The sequence below is a fragment of the Mus pahari genome, chromosome 17 (genome assembly GCF_900095145.1).
Source record: "Mus pahari chromosome 17, PAHARI_EIJ_v1.1, whole genome shotgun sequence".
Classification (NCBI taxonomy): Eukaryota; Metazoa; Chordata; class Mammalia; order Rodentia; family Muridae; genus Mus; species Mus pahari.
In genome coordinates, this window is record NC_034606.1 from 49,781,556 (window position 1) to 49,807,439 (window position 25,884).

The window sequence follows — 25,884 nt, forward strand, 5'->3', positions numbered from 1 at the left end:
CGCCCCTCCTCTCCCCTCCCCTCCCCTCCTTTCCTCCCCCCTCCTCTCACATCAATGGGGACATGTGACCTGGTGTGTCATTCCATGGTGCATGTGTAAGAAATAAGTCAGTGGGGAAAGAAGAAAGAACAAACTCATTCAACCTCAGAATGACAAGTGCAGACCCTGCTGGTCTGAGACATTGTTGTCCCGTGCCTTGTGGCTTAGAACTAAGGGTAGAGGGAAACACTGTACTGTACGGGGTCTGAGTCAGTTTTCTGGAGAGCAGAGAGGCAGGAGGGACTGCCTTTTCCAGTCCCAGAAACTGATTTGTGTGTGGGGGGGGATAGGAGATAAGCTGCCCACTTTTATGACCTTCTGACCTTTCTGACTTCGGGGTGAAAGATAAGTCAGGTGGCCTGCTCTGTTTTTATGACCTCTGAGCTCCAGAGCGCATAGAGTTTAGCTGCTTTCTGGAATTCCACAGCAACAGATCTCTCTCTCTCTCTCTCTCTCTCTCTCTCTCTCTCTCTCTCTCTCTCCTTTCTTTCCTTTCTTAAATTTTTGTTTTGTCTTGTTTTTGCTTTTTTGTTTTTCGAGGGGGGGGTGTCACTCTGTGTAGTCCCAGCCATCCTGGGACTCCCTCTCTAGACCAGGCTGGTCCCTAAGTCACAGTGACTACCTCTGCCTCCCGAGTGCTGGGATTAAAAGCATGTGCCACACCATACCTAGCTGGCAGCAGATTTCTTGAAGCCCGTCTATGGCCACGATTTTGGAGGGGTAACTTCCTTTCATTTGTACTTCACTATCATTGATGGTTCACAGGACACAAATCTTGTCTCCACCATTGCCCCTCAGCCTGTCTCAGGGTCCTGTCTCACCCTTTCAATCTCTCCAGGCTCCGCCCCCCCCACTCTCACTCCAGGCCTGGAACCTGTCATTTCTCTCAGGATCCTGCCTCCTATCTGTGGTGTCAGCCTCATGAGCTGACAGTGAGTTTGTGGGGAGCCCTGCACCCACTCTTCTGCGTGCTCACTCCAACACTCTGCTCTGGCTTAACTTTTCCCCAGTGCAGCCCCTCCTCCTCCTGGTCTGGCTCCCTTACTTGCGGATGTCCTCCCCCACTCTGCTCTGGCGTCCTGAGCCAGGCCACCTCAGCTCTCTGCTGAGATGTTTTCTTTTCTCTGTCTGAGCTTTTGATTCCTGTCCGGGGACCTGTGTCACACTCACCCTCAAACCCTAACCAGTCGGGCAGGGCCTTCTGGTGTGCTATTGCAGTTGAACTGCTGGCTCGCGGGTGGGCTGGGGTCCTCACAGCAATCTGTGGAGTAAGTCGTGCCCTCCCCCGCCCCCAGTCCCCGCAGCCTTATGCATGCCAGCCGTAAGACATTGCTACCAGCCGGGCATGGTGGTGCATGCCTTTAATCCCAGCACTTGGGAGGCAGAGGCAGCCGGATTTCCGAGTTCGAGGCCAGCCTGGTCTACAAAGTGTGTTCCAGGACAGCCAGGATTACACAGAGAAACCCTGTCTCGAAAAACAAAAAACAAAAACAAAAGAAAGACATTACTACCAATGAGGGTTCTGGGCAGGTTTACTAGGCTTCATTCTGAGAGCCGCAGCTAGGCCTTTCTGGTTTAGGGCTGTGCTCGACGCCCTTGCCCACCCATCTTCTGCGTCTGTGAGAATATCCTTAGCCATGGGCTCCACTTCACTCATTCTGTGTAAACAATGTAGGGGTCTATCATTTGCTTAGAACTTGCCCGCTGGCTGACTGGCCAAGGATCCCCTTGTCTATTCCTCCCTGGCACTGAGATTTTAAGCATTTGCCACCACACCCCAGCTTTTCTTAAGTGGGTTCTGGGGTTCCTCAGAAAATTTACCAACTGAGCCATCTCCCCAACCCTTCCTCTTTCTGGTTTTGTCCCAAAATAGGCTCTCACTGTGTATCCCAGGCTGGCCTGGGACTCTCTACATAGATGGAGCTGGTCTTGAATTCACAGAGCTCCTCCCGGTTCTGCCTCTCAAGTCCTGGGATTAAAGGCATGCTTCCTTCAGCTCAGTACTTTCTAGGTTTTAATCCATGTCCTTTAGTTGAGCTTGCTGAGAAATGGGTTTTCTGGGGCTTGGGCCGGCTGTGCAGTCATTCAGTGTGGAGTGTGGCGGAGTTGGGGGACTTTAAACCACCTTGCCTGTCCTTCCTCAGGTACAAGAAGAACCTGAAGGCACTGTATGTTGTACATCCCACCAGCCTCATCAAAGCACTGTGGAACATCTTCAAGCCCCTCATCAGGTGAGCACAGCACTCTGTAGACCCTCGTGCCCATCATCATCTCTGGGGTGCACCTCTGTCGAAGGGCTCCATGCAGGTCTGCCTCTGAGGCATCTATAGGTTACCATGGGGGTCACATGGCTGCTCAGGCCATGCACTGAGGCTCTCTGAGGTTGTGGACAGGAACGTTGGCCCATGACATTGATGTCACAGCTAGTATTTTAAAAATGCCAGGACTCGAATGCCCATATTCTGCATCTGTATCTTGGTTCCCAAGGTCACAAAGCCCAAGAAGGGCTCCAGTTAACACATCAGGGTAACTGCAAATGCAGAGGCTGGGACATTGGCACACGGGCTCTCACTCTGTCTTTGGGGAATGACCTGGGACAGCCTGTCCCCTGCATCTGAGTATGATATAGCGAGGAAGCTTAGCCATGCTCAGTGCTCAGGTGTTCTCGTAGAGTTGGCCCTGTGGATGTGGACACTCCACAATGGGCCTCAGTGACTCCATCTCCACTCCCTCTGGGTGCAGACAGACCACCCTGTGAGGCACTGTCTCTATCATCTGCTGGTAAAAACCGTGTGACACGCCCATGACCATGCTTCAGACTTCCTCTCTGGAGCCTGTGAAGGCACAGACTTTTTCCTGGGAACTCAGGATGGCTACCCCAAGCTCATGGGCTAGCCTTTCACTCCCTGTACCCGAGCCAACAGCCCAGAAACATGGGGACTTCGGTCAGCTCTTCCAAAGTCAGCACTCTTTCTCATTGGATGGTGATTTCTCTGCCAGTATCAGGAAGAGCTACAGGGGTCCTTAAGACGTGCCTCTGCGGGGACCCCTGGGGCCATCTTCATTCCCTCTCCATTTAGCCACAAACATCAGGCACAAACTGCACCCAGCCACACATGGTGAGGGGGTGAACTTCATTCAGGCAGGTAGGGACACTCAGGTGAGGGAACGCATTCAGAGAGGAAGTGACAAGATCCTTCCTGGTCAGCCAGGAGGGTTCTCAGGAGGAGCATTTTAGTGCAGGGAGGGCACACACATAGTGGGTGGTCACATGGCCCTCAAAACCTTTTGCTGCCTCCTCCTCCTCTTCTATCATATCCTCCCGACCCCTCCCATTTGTTGATATCTACCTACAGTGGCTCAGAAGTCCACAGCCGAAAGGAGCATTCATGTTGTGCCCTGTGTATAGGTGAGAATGCAGGACAGAGACAGGGGTGGGCACCATATCCTTTCTCCCCACTCCCCTCTGACTTCAGCAGCCCAGCCCACCAAGTCACCAAGTGCACAGAAAGCTCCCGTCTTCCTGCATCCCCCACCTCCTTCCTGCCTCCGTGAGGGTTGAGTTCTCGAGTCTCCGTCACTCAGACACAGTCACACTGTTGGTATCAGCCCCCTCTTCACTGGACAATGAATGACCCTAAAGGTCATTCAGCTCCCAGAGCCTGCAAATCGGTCACGTTCCACAGCACAGGAGTTATGCAGATAAGATTAAGTTGAGGAGTTGCAAACAGAAGGCAACTGGGGAACGTTCTCCAGGCTTGAGGTGAACAATGGGGTCCTTAGAGTAGCCTTTCCCAGCACTGTCGGGGAAGAAGCTTAAAGGGGCCGCACTGCTGGCTTCAAGGATGGAAGCAGGAGTCCCACACCAAGGGTCGCAGGCACCTTTAAGAACTAGAGGAATTAAGGGGGCCACAGCCCTGCCCTCCCATGGTCTTCCCCACTGACCTGGACCCGCGGAGGGTATGCTGGTGCCATTTTAAGCTGTTTATTTTGCCCTGGGTCCCTGACAGCTGCCTGGGGACCACCCATCTGTATTCTAGGATCCCAGAACCCCACCAGTACATGTTCTTGAATGTCTGCCTGCATTGATGTGTGTGTGTGTTTATGTTTTTTGGTTTTTTGGTTTTTTTGGGGTTTTTTTTGTTTTTTGTTTTTTTTGGTTTTTGGTTTTTGGTTTTTCGAGACAGGGTTTCTCTGTGTAGCCCTGGCTGTCCTGGAACTCACTTTGTAGACCAGGCTGGACTCGAACTCAGAAATCCGCCTGTCTCTGCCTCCCAAATGCTGGGATTAAAGGCGTGTGCCACCATGCCCAGCCGTGTGTGTATGTTTATTTGCATTCACAGAAGTACATACACACACACACACACACACACACACACACACACACACACGCACACTCCATCAGTGGCTCCTGGAAAGTGCTGCGACCCTGCCTCAGCTCAAGTCCCATCCCACACTTCACCTGGCCTATAGTTCAACGTGCCTTTCCCCACAGCCCTCATGTTCTGTGGAATGTGGCATGCACCACCATGCCTGGTTTGTTCTAGAATGTTTTTAACTATCCTTTGGGGATTGAATTATCAAGTCACCTTATGTTATACACCGAACCAACTTATGTTGTTCAGCCATGCCTTCTCTACCTCGAAACAGGGGAGGTCGGTGCTCAGAGAGGTCATACAGCTTCCACAGGTCACACAGCTTGTGAAAGACTCTGGACTGGCATCTTAGAACAGAATGAAACCAGAACACAGGATGAAGTGTGTACTCACACACACTTGAACTTGGATCCTGAGCACTGTCCTGACTCAGTCTCTTCCAGCAGCTGTGGGTGTGGCACAAGTCTTGTCCTACGCCTGTGCTCGAATTCCTGACTGAGCTGCTCAAGGCCCTTCAGCCAGTGTAAAAGGCCAGATGGGTCATGTCTACTTACCCTCGCTAATCCTAGGGTCCAGCGGGTGCCTGGCTTACAGCAATCGTCAAACAGTTACGGAGAGAAAGGTGGTGTGTGGCTGCTGAGTGGGAGGTCCCCAGCGTGCTGAAGCAGATGTCACTGTCTAGAAAGTTCCACAGGACAGCTAGGTCCTTAGTAGGCTCAGTGGGCTCTTCCCGTCTGCACACACACACACAAAAACATTAATAGCACTCCATACCCCAGAGGAAACCTTAATGACCCCAGAGCAGAGGCCAAACTGTCCCTGAGTTGTCTGTTATCTGACAACCCACAAGACCTGTCCCAACCCCTTCCTCAGGGCCCAGGGCCTGCATTCTTTCCCCAGCTCAAGTTCCCTGGCAGCTCCCTCAAAGTCTGTGAAAGCTACCTTGCTGGTGGCTGCAATCTGGCCCCCAGGTCTGATCCATTCTTGTCCACAAGAGGGAGCCAGTGCACAGGCCTTGACCTCCCTTGGGGTGTGGGAACTGGTTCAGGCTAGACCCAGAATTCTACTCTGCTCACAGGGTTGTCCCATCTATCAGATCCCTGTGGTCTTGTTTTGTTTGGGCAGCGGTAAGTTGGATAATCTTAATTTCACATCCTCTACAATGTGGAGCACACAGGGATTGTTCTAACTGCAGCGGAATCTGGCGCGGAACTTGCCTTTTGCCGTCATTGCAATGTCTACTTACAATGGCTCAAGTTCAGAATCTGTATCAGTGGGGCCCAGGCCTTGGCCGATCACGTGCCTTATCCTGGACCCCTGGGAGAGAATAGAAAGGCTGGCAGAGGCCATGTCTCCCCATGGCCTTCTGAGACACTCCTGGAGAGTTTCCCAAAGTCCCTGCCCTTTGGTCTGTCAGGGAGAGGAGATGGCCCAACACAAAACCATTACTCATCTTGGACCATAGTGACTCCAGACGTGCAGGCTTGCCCCACTAGTCCTCTGAGCTGTCACATAGTTATGGTCAGTATTGAAGTCAACCTGGCAGTATGGAGAATCACATGGGAGAGGGGTCTCTAGGCATGTCTGTGAACGGTTATTCTATTAATTGAAGTGGGGAAAACCTGCACCCTGTGGGTGGGCCCATTCCCCGGGCAGCAGATCCTGGGTTGTATAAAGGAAGAAGGGAACTGAGCAGTGGGATACGTGTGTGTGCATCGTCTGCTGGCCTGGACATAGGTGACCCGCTGCTTCGAGCACCTCCTACGTGGACATCACTGCCATGGTGGAGTGTTGCTTGAACTTTGAGCTGAAATAAACTCTTTCCCCCTTAAGTTGTCTTGGAGTATTTTATCACAGCGACAGAAAAAGAAAGTAAGACACATACATCTGCTCCACATAAAAAAGAGCCCCTCTGCTGTGTGCACTATGCAAATTCGCAACCAGTTCAAAGCAGAGGCATAATTATTTTTATAAAGGCGAGCCTCTAGGGCCTGTGGCGTATTCTGGTGTGTCCGTGCGTGCTCTCTCGTTTGTTTGTTTGTTTGTTTGGAGAGGGGGGAGGTTCAAGACGAGGTTTGTCTGGGTAACAGCCTGGCTTTTGTGGAACTCTATAGACCAGGCTGGCCTTGAACTCACAGAGAACCACTTGCCCCTGCCCTCTGTGTGCTGGGATTAGAGACATGCCCCTCAACGTTTTATTCTCTTGCTTCTCCTTCCTCAGTCACAAGTTTGGGAAAAAAGTCACCTACTGCAGCAACCTTCGTGAGCTCCGAGAACACCTTCAGTGCGACCAGCTGCTCATCCCCCCGGAAGTAGTGCGGTGAGGGCCCGCCCCGCCCCCTTCTCTCCCCCCCCCTGGGGTCCAGTATCCACGCGTGAGGAAGAGCAAGCCACGAAGGCTGCATACAGTACAAGTACAAACTGATTAAAAACACATTCAGGCACGGGTTTGCCGTTCTGCTTCTGAGCCGGATATGAAAGGGGTTCCCTGGTGTGCTGGTGAGCCGTGTGTGGAATGAAATGTTCTAGGAGTGGCAGGCGCGGGGAGGGGGGGGCAGACTCGGGAAGACAGCTAGCGGCGGTTCATTCAGCTCCTGCTGAATGCCTCACTGAGTGTCTGGCAAGCCGGAACGCAGGGTCAATGAGCAGAGACACCATGGCTTCAGGCCTGTGCCAGGCAGGCCCGCTCCAGCGAAGCTTCTGAGCCTCGTCTTCACTTCTCTCCAAGGATGCGGTACCCTGCCCGGGATGCCTGAAACTTACAGAGATAGGATCTGCGGGCTTCCTACTGATGCGGATGGGGCTTAGTCTCCACATAGCACTTGGAGATGACTTCCATGGCTAAAAAAGGCTGTCCCCCTGTGAGGTGACACTCTCCTGTTGTGTCCATAGGTATGATGAGAAGCTGCAAAACCTGCACAAAGGTCAGCCGCCCCCGCCCACCAAGACGCCACCACCTCGGCCGCCTCTGCCCACCCAGCAGTTTGGCGTCAGCCTGCAATAGTAAGTGAAGGGCAGATACTCTGCCCTCCTGAGCAGTGGGACCCCTCTCTGCCCAGGGAGGTTACCCCAGTCCTCTGCCTCCTGTCTACAGGAGAGATAAAGGTTCAAGTCCCCTCTGAGGCGGAGTGTCCGCTGCTCCCTGTGTGCCTGGGCAGAGGACAAGAGCTTTTTGGTCACCCTTCAGTTGTGGCTCCCTGCTCTTTGGGCCTCTCCCGTCGTTTTCCAAGTGAGACATGCTCGAGGGACTTTGATCTTTGGTGGATCTGTCATTTCCTACCTGTTTACCAGGTCAGCTTCATTGCCATGCGTCTTGGGCCCCTCCCCCAGAAGCCTTCCCCGGTACCCCATCACAGCACCCCCAGCCTACCCCCAGTCCAGATTCCTATGTGCCCCACCCTCTGGGTCATGAGTTTGTCCCTCTTTGGGTCTCATGCCCTGGTAGTAGACCTGGCCGACATACATCCAAGGCAGAGTTTTATCCTAAAGAAGCTGCAGTGGTCAGGCAGCCCACAGCCCACTCGGGAAGAGCTGGATGCTCCAATCGCTTTGTGTTAGAGACCTGCACGAGGTTTGATTTTCACTTAAAGCTCTGGTCACCTGAAAGGTCCATGAGGAGCTGGGAACCCTGGGAAGAGTTTAAGGGAACTCTGTTGGGGATGTAAGTTTGTCCTTGTGCTTCCTGGGCTACCAGGACAGGATTCCTCATGTCCTCGTGGAGGCACCGGGATAAGACCCATACAAATGCTCTCACGGTCTGCAATGCATGTGTAGAAAACAAAATATCCTAAACCCCTCACCCCCAAAACCTGTGGCTGCAGGTGGCTGGCAGGAAGGACTTTGCAGATGTGAGCAGCGTCTTGAGATGGGAGCTATCTGGGACACTTTGGTGAGCCCAGAGTAGCCCCTTGGGTTCTATAAGCAAGAGTCTGTAAAGCTGCAAAAGCAGAGAGAATATCCCAGAGCCTCCAAGTACCCCCCCCACACACACACCTATTCTAGACTGTAAGGTACATCAGGGTGTTGTTTTAAGCTAATTAGTCATGACAGCCATCGGGAAGCATCTCCAAGTGGTGAGGTGGTTGTTGTATGCTTCTGTACCTGTCAGCGAGGGAGGTGTGATAAAGCAGAGTTCTCTGAGTGGATGGAGTCCCCAGGGAAGGAGGGGAGCATCTTGGGATATCACAAAGAGGACTGCAGTTCCGTGTGTCTCCCCGGATCCACACCGTCTGATGGAGTTCTCTGTTGTGATGGGTGTGGTCTGCTGGACCAACTCCAGGTTGAGTGAGCACATGGCTACTTCCTGTCTTTACAGCTTGAGTAGCGCCTGTGCCTGCTCCTGGGTCACACAGTACCTCCCCACCCAGCCACACGTCCTCAAAGAGAAAATGCAGTAAATGGTGAAATAGTTCACACACACACACACACACACACACACACACACACACACACACACCAACTAGAACACAAACTTGCCACTAAAGAGTACTTTCTTTTTCATGGGTTATGAAAGTTTGCTGCTGTGAATCCCTGGTGGTCCACACATCATAGATGCTACTACCTACGGCCAACCCCAAAGGCAGGGGGAGAGCAGGTGCCTGCAGTAACCACAATACCCTCTAGGGGTCGCTAGTGAGAGCTCATCGCTGGGACACCAGACCATCAAGAGACTGAGTCTTCACAATATTTCTGAGGCCTCTCTGTGGCCTTTCTGCCTCTATGGTTCTGCTGCCAGTGTCCCTAGTGGTTCTTCCATTCAGAGCTCCTTCTATCTGATGGCCTGTTGTACCCTGCAGAGCTATCTCTGTCTTCTCAAAAACAAAATAAAACAAAACAACTGAAAACACGAGTGCTTGTCACTAAGCCAGAGCACACTGCATTCCACCATATACTGTGATGTGCCATGTGCCTGTGAGGCAGAGATATATCTGGGGCTCACTGGGCTCACTGGCCAGCTGGCCTAACCTAATCAGCACCTACTGGGCCAGTGAAGAATGACACCCAGGTTGTCCATAGTTGCACCTCCTGCTTACAAACACACATATACACACAACCACTTGAAAATGGAAAACAAGGGTCACGTGCAGATTCGTACACTGGGCATGGGCCTGAGCGTCGAGATTGGGAACCTGTTGGTGGCTGTCATCAGTCCTGCAGCTCTACCGTGTGGCTGGGTTTGCGGGGAAGACTTGGTTTTTTGCTTTATTTTATGCATGTGGGTGTTTTGCCTGTATGTGTGCCTGTGTACTGTGGATGTGCCTGCTTCCCACAGAGGCCAGAAGAGAGCGTCAGATCGCCTGTAACCAGGGTTACAGATGACTCTGAGATGCCATGTAGGTGCTGGGAATCAAACCTGGGTCCTCTACAAGAGTAGATCATGCTCGTAACCTCTGAGCCATCTCTTCAGCCCCGGGGAGGGGACTGTTTCTGTTCACCTCAGGTGGGAGAGATTGACAGATGAAGGAGGGGTTCTGTCCAAGCGTAGTTTGCAGATCAGTGCATTGATGGAGTTATTCATGGGATCATAGGTGGCTCAGGCAGCTGCATCACTGAGAAGTCCCACACCCCAGCATTCCTGGAGCCCCCCCCCATGGGATTTGCAGACAGCTCCAAGAGGCCCCCCTTCCTAGCAGTAGCTCACTGTTCATATAACCTTGTACAGCCTCCTCTGTCTTGTAAGTTTCTGGTGAGTGTCGTGAGCCTTGTGAATTTCTCTCCTCCTTCTCCCCTTTCCTCCCCACTCCAGGAGGGGATGTGTCTTTATGAAGCAAACAGCTACCCAACCAGGATACCTGGGACACCTTCGGTGACTTGAGCCCTTTCAGGATATGTTGACACACAGTTGTCAGTGGACAGGAGGCTTCCTAGCAATGTGACAGTCCCAGAGTTATATCTGTTCCAGGATCAGTTACTGCTTTTAACAATCAGTAGATGGAATAAACAGGCAGAGCTGGGGTGCAATTGGGTGGTAGAGTGCTTGCTTGCATAGTGTGTGTTACCACTGCGGCCACTCCAACACCACACAGGAAAATCCACTTCATTATCTCTTCAGGGAACAGCAAGCAACATCAGATGCCTTTGAGTACATTCCGGGCACGCCACTTTAAGACATAATCTGTGTGATTGCTTCTTTAAATTAATATTTTATGCTGTCTCATTGCCAATGACTATAATAAAATGGCAATAAACGTATTAAATAAAGCACCAGATATGTAATTTGTTTGGACTGTGAATGAATGGAAGGCATTAAAATTCATAACCAAAGCCTATGCGCCAATGTTAATTTGCTGATTTAAGTTCACGACAGAAAGCCATCCCTTGGAATGAGCCGCTTAAGCCAACAGAGGAAGGCGGAGTCAGGGAGTCAGAGGTCTCCTGGCTCAGCCAAGGCTGGGAGGCATTTGCTAAGCGTGTGCTAAGCCCTGGGTTCCATCCCAGCACTGCAGAAATATACAGGCTTGCTTGCCATCCTCAAGGAGAGAGGGAAGAGAAGTGTGAGTCCCCTCTGGGTACCCGTGAGTCTGGGAAAAGAGGATGAGGTGGGCCAAACTTTCCAGGTTTGCGAAGTCCGAGCTACTGATTTTTACACATCCCAGTTTCTCTAAGTCTAGGGATGAGCCATTGCCTTCCAAAGTAACCCTGCCCAAGAGCCTTGCGACCACGGGCCTTGCCACAGAGCATGCAGATTATGTGCCTTCACTAGCCCCTCTTCCAGGAAGCCTTCCCTGATGGCCGCACACAGACTAGGTTGTGTGAGCCTCCTCCCCCCGATACCTCCCCACATCCTCTATCTGCCCCTCAGAGTAGGATTTAGTGTCCAGATGCAGGACTGATGCACATGTGCATCTTGGAACTGTCCAGGCCTGGATTATTGGCTCAGTTTCCCTTTTTCTAAGTATGCAATGCTGTGTGGGTTAAGTTTATCACACCCATGGGCAACTGCCACCATTGTCTAATCCCAGAGCATTCCAACCACATCTGCGCCCCTCCCTGCCTCACAAGCCCCTCACAGACTCCAGCCCACTTTCCATCTCCCCACCACGTGTGGCCGCTTTGAGCTGTATCCGCCTGGTGTCATTTTGGGGGTCATACCAGATTATGGTTTGTTCTCTAGCAATGAGTGAACATATTGCTTGTTTCCACCTATTCCTTATTATGGATAACGGTGGTCTGAGAATTCACATGCAAAGTTGTGTGAGTTTCTGGGTTTTCTGTCCTCTTGGGTCTACAGCTAAAGGGCGAATCACCTGCTTCCCTGGTGCTGAGATTCTAAGCACACACACCCGCCTGGCTTTTTATGCTGTTCCAGGGCTTAAGCTCAGGCCTGTGTGTTTGTTTGTACATCAGGCGCTCTATCTGTGCACTACTCCCGAAGCCCTGCACCATGCTTTGTTGATATCCTGAGAGTATCTGACCTGCTCCCTTGTGATTGGCCTAGTGGTGGGGAGTGGGCTGCCCTGGACCCCGGTTCTGTGCTGTGTGCGCTGGCCTAACTTACTGGGTCCTCAGGCTGTGGTACAAACATTTCCTGGAAGCCAGTGTGTTGGGTGCAACTGCTCTTCCCAGCAGAGCAATGAGACACAGAAAGAGGCACATGGGTCACAGGCTCCAACCACACAAGTAGACCGGGGCATTCCCTCTAGTGAGCTCCTTCTGGTAGGAAAGGAAATAGGTAGGGAGCTCCTCCTGCTCTTTCCCTTCTGTCACATTACGATATGACAGAAGTCCTGGCCAGAAGCCCAGCAGATGTAGGGCCCCCTGCACTTGAATGTCCTGCCTCCAGAGTTATAAGAAAGAACTGTATTTTATTTATAAATGACACTGCGTCAGGGATTTTGTTATAGCAATAGAATAAGGAATAGGCTCTCTACCTCGGTAGAGTTTCAAGACAATTATGAAGCCATTTCTAATTGCCCACCCAGAGAGGACTGGCTCCATAGATGTGAGGCTCCACATTTCTGAGCCCTGCTGTCCTGTAACTTCCCAGCTCCCTTGCTGACTCCACATGCCCCAGCTCAATAGACAAGCTGTAGTCTGTGCCTTTTGTGTGTATGCTTTCAATCCCAGAACCCAGGAGGGCAGAGGCAGGTGCAACTCTGTGAGTTCAAGGCCGACCTATTCTACATAGTGAGTTTCAGGACAGCCATAACTATGTAGAGAGACCCTGTCTCCATTAAAAAAAAATTGTGTGTGTGTATTATATACTATAATATATATCATATAGACATTATGTGTATATGCATGTGAGTTTATAGTACCCTTGGGGCCTAGAAGAGGGTATCAGACGCCCCTGTTGTTGGAGTTACAAGCAGCTGTGAGCTGTGAGCTGTGAGCTCTGTTAGGAGTTGAACTTGGGTCCTTTGGGTAGGAGAGCGTGTGCTATTAACGGCTGAGCTACCTCTTAGCCTGATTTTGTCTCTGCTTGAACCCACACCAGGCGGTGTGACTTCATGTGAAGCAATTTATCTCTGAGCTTCAGTTTGTCCTCTATAAAAATGGGGATGAAATATTTCCACTACCAGACTCTCAAAGGCACATGAGGCAGAGCAGCGGACCACCAATCCATCGGCGCTGTCCAGCCACCTTGGCATCTGGGACCTCCCTGCCTGACCCTGTGGCCAAGGGGCTTTGTGGGCACTGAGGCCGTTCCTCCCGTCTCCGGGATTGGACAACCGTTTCAGAGGTCTGGCATAGGCTCGGGAGACAATGACTGTCTTGGGGGCTGGAGAAACTAGCGCCCTGGGACGGACCCAGACACTCACTGCCTGCAAACAGCCAACCAACCAGCTTCATGGCAGTGGCTTCCCCACCCCACCCCCTCACTCCCCTATTTGTGCATTCACCACACGCAAGGCATGCAAAAGTAGGAAAAAGCCTGCTCTGACTGATGCCAGGCCCTTCTCCCTGGGGACAGGTGGTGTCTATGAGCAGAGCCTCCCCAGTGCCTTCCGGGCAGATGGCTGGACATTGCAGTCTCCCCGGCTGCTTCTGAGGGTGCCCTTGGCCCTTTCAGCTCAGGGGATGGATTTAATGTGCCCCGAGCATCTTTACAAAGACCTGCCACTGCCCTGTACCATTGAGGTGCTCAGGAGGGACGTGGTGTGACATTTCTCCATTGCCCTGGGCATACCCGCCCAGGCAGGAAGTGAGTGGGGCCCATCTGCTCTCCTGCCTGGGATAATTGTTATTCTCAGCACTGACTCTGCAAGTCCAGGGGACAAGCCTCTCTCTGGGCCACCAAGTAAGGGCTTGGGACTATGGGGTGTTTACAGGGACTTAGAACTGGGGAGGACGCCCTGCGTCTAGCAGCGACTTCCGGTCAGGTCCCTGGTTGCTATGAACACTGACAGATGGAGGCAGAGCGCCACTCCTTAGGTCCACAGACTAGTGGACCGGAGACTTTGGAAAGATTTCTCCCCTAAGGGAGCCTGGCTTTTTTTTTTTTTTTCTCCGCTGACAGAGAGGTCGGGTTGAATGGTCCCAAAGGCTCTGCCTTTTAAGGTTGTAAAGTGCAGGGAAGCACCCAACGAATGACTCTCTAGCGACTCACGTTTGTATCACATGCTGAGCAGGACTCTCTAAGAAGAGAGCCAGCCTGATCTTTTTTGTGTGACCTGGACGGTCACCACGGCTGGCCGAGTCGACTTGTTTCCCTCTGCCATGGGTCATTTATGTTCTTCTTGGGGACACCGCTCAGTCCTGGCGCAAGAATGATTTCTATCATTGATACTATTGCCTTCCTGCTTAAGAATACGCCTGCATCCCCAGACTCGGGAGAGGGGCTGTCAGTACCCTTGCTTTACAAAACCGGGAGACTGAGGCTCAGGAGGCTATGGGACTGGCTCTCAAGAGCACAGCTCTGGGGAAGGCTGGCACAGGCCATCAGATTTCCTAGAAAGCAGCAGCGTGGCTCCTGATGTTCCTCCCTCTCCAGAGACATCACCTCCTCCCTGACAGCTGGCAACTAGGAAGTTGACACAGGACAGGCTAGGAAGGGCCCATCCACTCCTGGACCTCTCCAGAAGCAGGGCCAGCCTCATGGTGACTGTTCAGGGTCCTACATGTGTGTCTTTAGCAGAGAGAAAGATGTCCACTAAACCACCAAACCACATACAGACTCAGGATGCGTGGAGACCATTGCTCCTGTGATGTGAGCATTGCGCGTTGAACTGAGCCAAGTGTTCCCTAGCATTCCTGGACAGCCCGCATGGGGACAGAGTAGATTTGCTGACTGCCTACGGAGTGAGTAGCAGGATTACCTTGAAGGATGTTACTTGCGTGTCATCCTGATGATTCTGCAGCCAGACCTGGAGACAGGCCTTCTGTCACACTCATTTAACGGAAGGGGAAATGGGGGCTCAGGGAGGTCGGTGCTGGGTTTGGCTGGCAGAACCAGGGTCACCACGCACACTCCACTTTGGCTGTGTGCTCAATTGAGCAAGTCACGTAACCAATCTGTGCCTCAGTTTCCCCATCCCAATTCTAGTCAACTTAAAACATTCATCTCACTTTCATGAAACAGAATAGGTGATTTCTGTATTTATACCTGTCCTTCTTTCCCATCCCAGTATCGTAATCTACCTTCCTATCTTAGGGACTCTGAAGGCCTTTCCTGCAGTTTTGGGCCTGGCCTCACAAGCGGCAAGTGTGTATCAGTCAGCTGGGGCTGGCGATGCCGTGTAACAAGTAGTCTCCCTCTCAGCATGTTACAGCAGCAGGTCTTTTTTTCTGTGTCTCAGTCAGCTCTTGTTGCTGATGCTGTGTAACAAGTAGTCTCCCTCTCAGCATGTTATAGCAATAGGTATTCTTTCCTGGGTTTCATGAAGTGTGTGGAACAACTGGGGTTCAGCTTACTTTGTTTATATTATTATTATTATTATTATTTTATTTTATTTTATTTTATTTTATTTTATTTTATTTTATTGGTTTTTCGAGACAGGGTTTCTCTGTTTAGTTATAGCTATCCTGGAACTCGCTCTGTAGACCAGGCTGGCCTCGAACTCAGAAATTTGCCTGCCTCTGCCTCCCAAATGCTGGGATTAAAGGCAATCGCCACCACACCCAGTTTGTATCTTATTATTTTTGACACCCAGACCAGAGGAGTGGCCTCCACCTAGGACATCTGTTCTCCCTGGGGCATGGGGGTCGAGCTAGAGCGAGTATGGTCCAGTCAGGAGGCCATACACAATGTGTGTGTTGTATCTGCTTATGTCCCACAGCAGGTTGTGTGGGCCAGCCCATGGCCAGCGCACAGAAAGACAACTCCCCTGCAAGTGAAGGTGACAGAGACACTTATCCCAAGACACTGTAGCTCCTTCATCTGAGGTCCCAGGCAGCACTAGATGCTGAAGATTCAGACTCTGCACAGAGTCCTTTTGTCTGTCTGCTGTTGCTATGTCTCGGGCCCATGTCTTTATCATGTACTTTTGCTTTGTTTTATTTTTTTTGAGACAGGGTCCCTCTGTGGTCTTGGCTGTCCTAGAATTCACTGTGTAGACCAGGATCCATCTGCCTCTGCCTCTCAAGTGCTGGGGTTAAAGGCATGTGTCACCATGCCCAGCAAGTACTTTCTAAAATTAAATGAGCGCCTAGTCTAGTCTCCTGGGTTCATGCTCACAGTTAGATATTCATCTATCTTCTTGACTCTAATACTTTGTCTGGCAAGCTCCTACTCATCCTTCAAAACCCTGCCATGAAGTCACCCCCAGTATACCCCACACCATATTCTGGGTGGCGTTCCGGCACTCTGTTATCCTTCCAAAGTTTGGGCACTCGTGGCTGCTTCGTGGAAGCCGAAGCTGTCTCTCTCCCCGGAGACTCCTTGATGTTGTATCTTCTCTGGAATGTGGGGGAATCTTAAGAGCCTTCCCCTGGCCATGGCCGCCATCAAGGTCTGGAATGAATAAGCCAGTATATTCTTCTCCCTCAGCCTCAGAGACAAAAATCAAGGTGAACTCATCCCCCCGGTGCTGCGTTGGACGGTGACATATCTGAGAGAAAAAGGTAAGGGGCTGCCTCTGGCCGAGACCCTCAAAGGGGCTTCATTTCAGCTCCTGAACATCCCACACACGTATATGGGTGCATATGCCCTGTGGCTTGGAAGGCAGAAAGAAGCATTTGCAGGTGCAAAGGCCCTGTGGTCACCTGGGGTGTGTATACATGAGTGCGGGTCTATGGGAAAGCTAGAGAGGACAGGCAGGGGTTACTGAAAGGACTTCAACCTCCAGGCTGCTGCCCAGTGTTCCCATGTGCTGTTCTTGGGCCTGGCTTCCTCTCCTGGCTGTGAAGCCCACAGGGGTCTGTCGGGGGAGGCAGCCAACTGGTGATGGATAGAAGAAGAAAGGCTGAGTATTTTCTTCAGGGTCACAGAGCTGCTAGGAGACAGGGGCAACTGGTCACAGGCCTGTGCGTTTCTGCACACCCTTCTCTTAGAGCAGGAGGGAGGAACCGAAGTTGGGACATCAGATGACTGGAAAAGCCTGATCTGTTGCCATAGGAGATGGACACCACAGACAGGGGAGGCACAGAATCGTGGGAAGCCCAGAGCACAGGGATCTGAGGTGTTTCGTCTCTTCTTCCTGTAGGACTGCGCACTGAGGGCCTGTTCCGGAGATCGGCCAGCGCCCAGACTGTCCGCCAGGTGCAGCGGCTATATGACCAAGGTGATGCCCAAGGCCCCTACCTCCTGCCAGATTCCCAATTGCCACCTCCCCCAGCTCCCCAGTCCGCAGGTGTAACTCCATACCCTACCTAACCCTAGAAACAGGTCAGGGTGGGGCCGCTGCCCAGGAACCCTAACCACCGTAGAAGGAAGGGTCCTGTGTCCAGACTCCAGCCTGCTAGGCCAGGTGCTGCCCCAGCTCTCATTGCCCATGCGCCTTCACCTCCGACACCAGGTAGCCACATGGTTCGAACTAACACTGCAAGAGGGAAATCAATGTCCAAGGCTGGCCCCACCCTGCATCCCAATTGGGAGCATCCCCAAAGTAACACTAAAGCAAGCAGCTGCTGTGCTCCCAGGGACACTTGCTCTTTAGCACTGCTGGAGCCACCCACCCCCTTCCTGTGATTGCATACCCATCACAGGAAGCCCCGCCCCAACAGTAGCCCCGGCCCCACATGGTCCAGAGCCCTGTGTGCGCAGCCCCAGAGCCAAGGCCCTGCCTGACCTTGGAGTTCAAACTCCCATTCGCAGCAAAACCACAGGGAACCATAACTGACTCCGTGGGCACCCTAAAAGAGGGATACCATAGCAATAAGAGGGAAGCTGGTGGGGGAAAAGCACCCCCAAGCCCATGTGGCGACTGAGGCACTCCAGGGGCACACGACTATGACCTATACCTCGCCATGGGTTGAGTGAGGTGCTAAATCGCCACATCATGTCCTGTGTTCAGGGAAACCCGTGAACTTTGACGATTACGGAGACATGCACCTCCCAGCCGTGATCCTGAAGACATTTCTCCGAGAGCTGCCCCAGCCACTGCTGACCTTCCAAGCCTACGAGCAGATTCTCGGGATCACCAGTATGTATCCGCTTGAACCCTGGCCTCAGCGTGTCCCTGGCTACAGACCCGGGTCAGCCTTGGTCTCGGCTGAGGCAGTGCCCACCCAACCTTGGTCCCTGTGGGTCAGTGGAGGGGAGCATGGGCCCACTCCTCTGTTCATTCAGTGAGGCTGTAGGCTTAGCCATGTTGTCCATGGGGTGGAGGAGGGGAACCCCAGCTATGGTGGCCCTACCCAGGTGGCTGCATTTCTCCTTCAAGTGAAATGTACCAGCCCTTCCTGGGGGCCCTGTGGAAGACATGAGCTTATTGAAGGCTGTAGTCTCCACAGAGGCCGGTGAGTCCTCTGCAGGGAATTTACGTCATCGCGCCAGTCTGGAGCTGACCATGTCTCAAGTCGTGGCTTTTTCAGTCGCTAGTTAGTCATGTGACTTGAGGGAAGTCATGCGGCTCCTCTGAGCTCACTTCCCTCAGTGGATGGAGCGTTAGCCTGGATTCCTTCCCCAGCACTGAGTAAAGTAGGCTTCGGGCTATGTAGACATAACTCCAGCACTTGGAAGGTAGAGGTAGGAAGTTCAGGTCATCCTGGGCTCAAAACAAATGACACCGTGCTCAGCTGACTGACATTAGAATCAGCGTCACGACATTGGGCTGCTCTGCCTGCTTCCCGGAGAGGGGTTAAAAGGGACCACCATGATAACCAAGGTGGCCTGCGTCCCTCCCATGTCCTCTCTGTGACCATCATTCTAAGAAGAGGAGCCTGATGCTCTATCATCCACAGCCCAGGGCTGGCGGCCCCGTGTTTCCCTGGAAATGTGAATCACAAGCAACTCCTTGTCCACTGAGATTGCTAAAGAAGCCAGCTCTGTTCCTTGAGATGACGGCTTTTATTAAAAAACCCTCAAGCTTTTCATAGACGGGGAATCCTGTGTCCTGCTGGGAACATGCATACAGTCCCAGGGTCTCCTGGGCACACTGCACAGGCTCAGTGGAAGGACAGTGATGATGTGTCACAGGCTGGGGACTCGGGAACAGGATCACGTGCACGCCAGTGTATGCACCCACATCTCAGGGAGCTGTGTAAATGCTTAGGTATGGGTGTTTTTCTGTTTTGTTTTTCTTGATTTTTATTTTTTTTTTGAGACAAGGTTTTTCTGTATTACCCTGGCTGTCCTGGAACTCACTTTGTAGACCAGGCTGGCCTCAAACTCAGAAATCCGCCTATCTCTGCCTTCCAAGTGCTGGGATTAAAGGCATGTGCCACCACCGCCCGGCACTAGGCTCTTGTCTGTAAGCACAGCACAGCACAGCATGAGTAACAGTGTCAGGCCTTGGTGCCTGCCCTCCTCGCCCCATGAGATGGATCCCAACTTGGGTTGGTCCCTGGCCCACTTTTTCCTCAGTCTTTGTCCATTTGTCCCTGCATTTCTTTTAGACAGGAACAATTCTGGGTCAGAAATTTTGACTGTGGGATGGTAACTTGAGGTCCTGTTTATCTACTGGAGGTAGAGAGTTTGAGTTTCCCCTCTCCACTGTTGGGCATTTTGGCTAAGGTGACCCCCATTGAGTCCTGCGTGTGTCTCACCTCCCAGGTCTCTGGTACTTTCTAGAGGGTCCTGTCACCGCCTCGTTCTCGTAGGCTACATATTTCCATTCATTCTCCTGGCCCTCCAGGCTTCTATCCTCTCCCCTCCCTGTACTTGATCCTATTCCCCTTTTCCCTCCACCACCCCTTCCCCTCTCCCACCCAGATCCCTCCCTCCCTTTGCCACCTGTGATTATTTTGTTCCCTCCTCCTAAGTGGGATTGAAGCATCCTCACTTGGACCTTCCTGCTTGTTAAATTTCTTACAGTCTGTGGGTTGTATTCTAGGTATCCTGTACCTTTGGGCTAATATCCAGTTATCAGAGAGTATATACCATGCAATAACATTCTTGAAAAGGTAACCCATCCTTTCTCACCTGAGTATCAGGTAAAGATGGAAGGGTAAATATAGGGAGAACCTTCTTAAAGATTGGGCTTTCTGCTTATTCCTCTGAACTTCTGCCCCATAAAACATGCCAACCCCCACCCCCACCCCCAAAGTATGTAGCTATATCGCTTGAGAATGGGAAGAGGTCCTACATTATTAATAAGTAGGATTGATCTACCGCTAAGAAATGGAAGCTTGAAACAGATCCAAATGCATAATATGGGAGGGAAAAGAAAGCTTCATGCAGGCATCTTACACACGTTGTATAATTTGGATTGCTGTGGAATATAATAAAAGAATATACACAATGGACTGCAAACAATGAATGAAACTCAAAGAAAGAAACTGGGTCATAGAACTGTTCTCCCTTAATTTCCAATAAAATAAATACATTCGAAAAAGGCAAACACTGATATTTCCCAAGATCCACTTAATCAAAAAATAAAAATAAATAAATAAATGAATAAATAAAGCTACAATCTCATTTGATAATCTTCAAAAAATGATAGGCAATGAAAGGAACCTGAGATTCCATTCCACCAGCACCTGCTGCCAGCCATAATGCCCAGTTTTTCCCAGAGCCTCTCAGTTAAAGAAAAGCACTATTAAAATAAATGTTTTTTTAAAAAAAAAAAAAAGCATCACACTAGCATTTTTTTGCTGGCTACAAACATGTTTTCAAACATTTTAAGGTCAAAATTTAAAAGCAGCAAAAAGTCAGAGGCTGAAGCAAGAGAACGAGTAAGAGAATCCGAAGTGCGGGTCTTCATCTTCCATGGCAGAGGCTGGAGGAGTGACTGGTACACAAGAGACTGAACAAGTCTCTTGTTCAAAGGAAGAAATCACAGCATCTCAGTTGGTTTCCTCAAGGTTTTCCTTAGCCTGGCGAAGACCATGGGTGGTTGAGGGCATCTGACACAGAATTTAGAGGTTCCTTAAATTTCACTCCATTTTTCTCCCATTGAATTAAGTATGGCCCATTTTAATGGGCACATTGAGCATACTGTCTTTTACCTCATGATTATTTTTTTATCTTCAAGGAGTCTCATCCTCTCACGTGAAAGAAAGAGAAAATGTAGAAAAGAAAGAGAAAATGTAGAACAGTAGAATACTCAAATAATTATCTTGTGGCTACTTCATGACGTCAGAACTTAGAAGCCATTTCTTTCTTTCTTCTTTGTACTTTAAGAGGGAAAATGTCCTTTGTTTTTGTTTTTAACTGTGGTCCCCTTTTTATTGTTTGATGGGTTCTATGTAACCCTGGCCAGCCTGAAATTCTCTACGAACTCACTTGTCCTGGTCACCTAAGGCTTGGCATAAAAGTTGTGTGTCCAGGATTTTTTTTTTAACCAGATGTGAGCTTGAGATTCAACTTCCTTATTAAAAAGTGGAGAAGAGTGTTTGGGGAACATGTGGGCTGAGCGTCTGACACTGCACTGGTCCTGCACTAGAATGGTTTCCAAAATAGTAGCTGACCCACATGAGCCACTCAGTAAGCAGTACCTGTCTTTACTGTTCTTCTGACCATCTCCATAGCCAGCTAAATGAAAGAGATTGGGTTTTTAAGATGAAGACAGCATAGTTAGCACTGTGTCCTGTTCACAGGCCTCCCTGTTCATCCACTCCATGCAAATGGTCCAGTGGAGGAACACTCTGTCACATATTGATCTCTCAGCCTTGTCTAGTCCCTGATTTTAGTGGGATTGCTTCCAGCTTCTCTCCATTTATTTTGATGTTGGCTACTGGTTTTCTGTAGATTGCTTTTATTATGTTTAGGTATAGGCCTTGAATTCCTGATCTTTCCAAAACTTTTCTCATGAATGGGTATTGGATTTTTGTCAAATGCTNTTTTTTTTTTTTTTTTTTGAGACAGGGTTTCTCTATGTAGCTCTGGCTGTCCTGGAACTCACTCTGTAAACCAGGCTGGCCTTAAATTCAGTGATCCATCTGCCTTGCTCTACCTCCCAATTGCTGGGATTCAAGGCGTGTGTCACCACCTGGCTGGCGGGTGATTTTGAGGGCTTCAGCTGGAACCACTGAGTGACTTGCTCTGTTTCTTTTCAACAACTGGTCTCAGAAATGGTCTCACTAGGTAGTCCAGGCTGACCTTGAACTCCTAGTCCTTCTGCCTCAGCCTCCAAGTGCTGGGATTGCAGGCTTCTGCAGCCGCACTTGGTTTTAGTTTATTAGTCTTTCCTCCAAGGCGATAGCTAATCTGAGGATGTAGATTAGCTGGTAGGGCGTTTGTCAGCCCCAGCACTGCATAAACCCGGCACCGAGGCATCCAACTGTAATCCCATCACTTGGGAAGTGGATTCGGGAGGCTTAGGAGTTCAAGGGAAACCTCAGCTACATAGTAAGTTTGAGGCCAGTCTGGGACACACGAGACCCTGTCTCAAAGCTCAAATGGAGGGCAACCAAGGGGACTGAGAGTCTATGCATGAAACAGTTACATCCCACTCCCACACCAAAAGTGAGTTTTTTCCCCAGGAACTACACAGTGGTCTATATACACGGAGAATCACAGGTAGGTGCATTTGTCTAGGAGGAGGCCAGAGAGGAAACACTGAGCCTTCCCCAACCACGCAGTCTCCATATCAGCTGCTGACTCCATCCTTGTAACCCACAAGTGCCCTAGGCAATGTGTCAACACGACTTATATGTGTTCAAGTAAAATCTTACTGACTGAGAGCTGACATGGTGGTGCACGCCTCTAAAGCCAGCACTTGGGAGGGAGAAAGAGCAAATAAGACGGTTATTAAGAGAGAAACTTGCCGGGCGTGGTGGCGCGTGCCTTTAATCCCAGCACTTGGGAGGCAGAGGCAGGTGAATTTCTGACTTCGAGGCCAGCCTGGTCTACAGAGTGAGTTCCAGGACAGCCAGGGCCACACAGAGAAACCCTGTCTCCAAAAACCAAAGAGAGAGAGAGAGAGAGAGAGAGAGAGAGAGAGAGAGAGAGAGAGAGAGAGAGAGAGAGAGAGGAAGAGTAAGCAAGTAAGCAAATGTATGGTTCATANGCTAATGCTATAGAATGTAAGTGATGGTAAGAGACACACACACACACACACACACAGAGAGAGAGAGAGAGAGAGAGAGAGAGAGAGAGAGAGAGAGAGAGAGAGAGAAACTTGCCGGGCCAGATGTGGACAGCAGTCTGTGAGTAGATTGCTGGCCCCGGACTAGCCGTTTGCTGCTTGCTGAGTGACTCACTGCCCCACTTCCCAGCAGGCTGCAGTTTCTGTAGCCATCATGCAGAGGAGGAAGGAGCCTGGCAGACATAGTAGGGTGCTGAGCAGAGCCACATGACCAGGCTGTCCCGGGGACTGACTGTGCTGCCCCGGCCAGCAGCCTCATGCCATTGCAGGTGTGGAGAGCAGCCTGCGTGTGACCCACTGCCGCCTGATCCTGCGGAGCCTCCCAGAACACAACTACGCCGTCCTCCGCTACCTCATGGGTTTCCTGCACGAGGTAAGTGGGACTACCTGCCTCCCAGGAGAAGGAAGGGCATCCCCAAGACTGGATCCAGGGGGCATCTTGACAGCAGTCCCTGCACAGACTGGTCCTGCTCACCTCATGTCCAAAGTCACAGCCAAGTCTACTCTCTTTAACCTCCAAAGGACTTCCCTCAAGGCCCAGCCCGGCTCCTCTGAGGAGCCTGACAGTCTGATGCGATGTCCAGGGAGACAGGAGGGGCAGAGGGGACAGTCTGTCGTATGATGTCACATTCTTGGCTTTCCGCGCGCGCGTGTGTGTGTGTGTGTGTGTGTGTGTGTGTGTGTATGAGTGTACATGTTCATCCATGTGTGTGTGTATGAACATGTATGATGGTCCATGTGGGGGTCAAAGGTCAATGCCAGAGGTCTTCCTCACTCCCTCTTGGTTTTTAGTGACAAAGACTCTTATAGAGCCGGAGCTCATGTATTCAGTCAGCCATTATCAGCTGGCCATTGAGCATTGAGCTCCTGGGATCTGCCTGGCTTTATTCTCCCATACCCCAGTGCTCAGATTATAGGCATGTATCACCACACTCATTTTTTTGTGGGTGCCAGGAATTGAACCCGGGTCCTGTGGCATGTGCTTTAGCTCCTGAGCCATTTCCCCCACTGCCCTCTAGTGTACCCCCACATTCATAAGCAATTCTGTCTCTCGCTGTTGACTGGTTACTTTTCACGCAAGCAAGGATGTGCTCGGGCCCTCTTACCGGAGAAGGGGTTCTTAAGCTCCTCCTCAAACGCTGCTGTGAGCTGGGCTTGTCCCATATGAGGACTCAGCAGCAGATCTTCTTTGACCTCAGAGCTCAGTTCCCTTGCCTAGAAAGTAGGGGGCACCGAATCCTACTTAATCCAGGTGGCTGTGACAGCCCGGGGGATGGAAGCCCGCGGCACAGAAAGCACTTTTCTCTCAGTACTGTACCCAGGAGCCTGAGCTCGCATCCCCAGCCATATCACAGAAGCCAGAGGGTGTCTGGTTTAGATCTTCAGTGCTGGGTACCCCACCTCAACCCAGTCTGCCAAAGTGGAAGAGATGCTGATGGAGTGCCCAGGATATCTTAGATGGTGGCATCAGAGGGTCCCCACAGTATCAAGGCCAGAACCTTTTACAGATGGGAAAACTGAGAAACCGAGACCCCAAGTGGAAGCGTAGCCACACAGGATTTTTAAATGCTGGCTGAGGTCTCTATTTAAGAATTCTTTTATGTACTTGTCTGTTTATTATTTATGTGTGTGCTCGTGTTTGACTATGCGTGTGTGCACGTGCTTCAGCATGCAGACACAGAGGTTAGAGTTCAGCTTGCAGGGAGCAGGTTCTCTCGGGCCATGGATGGGTGGGTCCCTCAGATTGCTAAACTCTGCAGAAGTTTACCATTACCCACTGAGCATTCTCAATGATTCCATTGAGATAGGGGTCTTTCACTGGCCTGGAACTCTGCTTGGATTATTCTGGGCTTCAGACTCAAGCTGGAGTGGCAAGCGCTAGTCGAGAACAGCGCCATCTCCCCAGCTCACCCCCTACCCCTCCAGAGCTCTTCCCACCACACTGGCCCCTCAGGGGTGTGGACGAAACACCCTGAGCTCTCTCCCCACACCAGTCTCCCTTGGGGTGAGGGTGGAGTTCAGACTGCTGATGCCTGGGGCTTCATTTCTTGGGCTTCCTCTTCCAGGTGTCTCTGGAGAGCATTTCAAACAAGATGAACAGCTCTAATCTGGCGTGTGTGTTTGGGCTGAACTTGATCTGGCCATCCCAGGGGGCGGCTTCCCTGAGCGCCTTGGTACCTCTGAACTTGTTCACAGAGCTGCTGATAGAGTACTATGACAAAGTCTTCAGTGCCCAGGAGGCCTCCAGGGAGCACACCCAGGATACTGTGGAAGTACAACAGGCTGGCCCTGTTACCAAAGAATTCACGAAGACCGGCACTCTCCGGGCCTCACCATACCTGTCCCGCCTCCGTATCTCCTGACTAGCTTGAGACACCTCAAGATGGAAACCAGAGATGCCCCCTTCCAATCTAGGCATCTGTGTACCTGTTTAATCTTATGAACTTACTATCTTTAAGAAGACACAGGAATTAAATGAACCCAGAACTTTCTAGTGGGGGTTTTGTGCTTCTAATTGTTGGACCCACCACGGTCCTGGGATATGTCTGAAATGACATACATGTGTGAGGGCGACTCTTCTGAACTCAGCGCAACTAAAGGGAAATGTGAATTTGTTGGCAAGGGGCCTGGAGCAGTCACTGTTGACTGCGGTGCTATGTGGCAGGCCATCCAACCCAGTGACTCACACAGCTGAAAACTGGTCACAGTCCCTGGGTTACCTGACAGGTCAAGGATTCTTGGGGAACACACACATGTCCGGGGCTGGGTTGGCTAGCATCTGGGGAGATTCAGCTGTCTGGCCAATTACACTTATCCTCCAGCAGGTGGCATGGGGTACATGGTGTCCTGGGCAGAGGTGCTGCACAAGGTTTGTGAGATCTTTGAGATCATGGACAGCA

At 51.1% G+C, this 25,884-nt stretch overlaps 1 protein-coding gene across 2 annotated transcripts in view; it reads left to right on the forward strand.

Moving 5' to 3' along the window:
• Arhgap8 (Rho GTPase activating protein 8) overlaps positions 1-25,478 on the forward strand; it is a 51,396-nt gene extending 25,918 nt beyond the window's left edge. For both annotated transcript variants that reach the window (XM_021216514.2, XM_029548028.1), the window contains exons 5-12: positions 2,184-2,270; positions 6,637-6,735; positions 7,308-7,418; positions 16,345-16,418; positions 17,000-17,077; positions 17,810-17,938; positions 23,254-23,357; positions 25,051-25,478. In XM_021216514.2, the coding sequence (XP_021072173.1) occupies positions 2,184-2,270; positions 6,637-6,735; positions 7,308-7,418; positions 16,345-16,418; positions 17,000-17,077; positions 17,810-17,938; positions 23,254-23,357; positions 25,051-25,347 (979 nt within the window). In that variant the 3' untranslated portion in view covers positions 25,348-25,478. The remainder of the gene's footprint in view (positions 1-2,183; positions 2,271-6,636; positions 6,736-7,307; positions 7,419-16,344; positions 16,419-16,999; positions 17,078-17,809; positions 17,939-23,253; positions 23,358-25,050) is intronic.
• Positions 25,479-25,884: the final 406 nt, after the last annotated feature.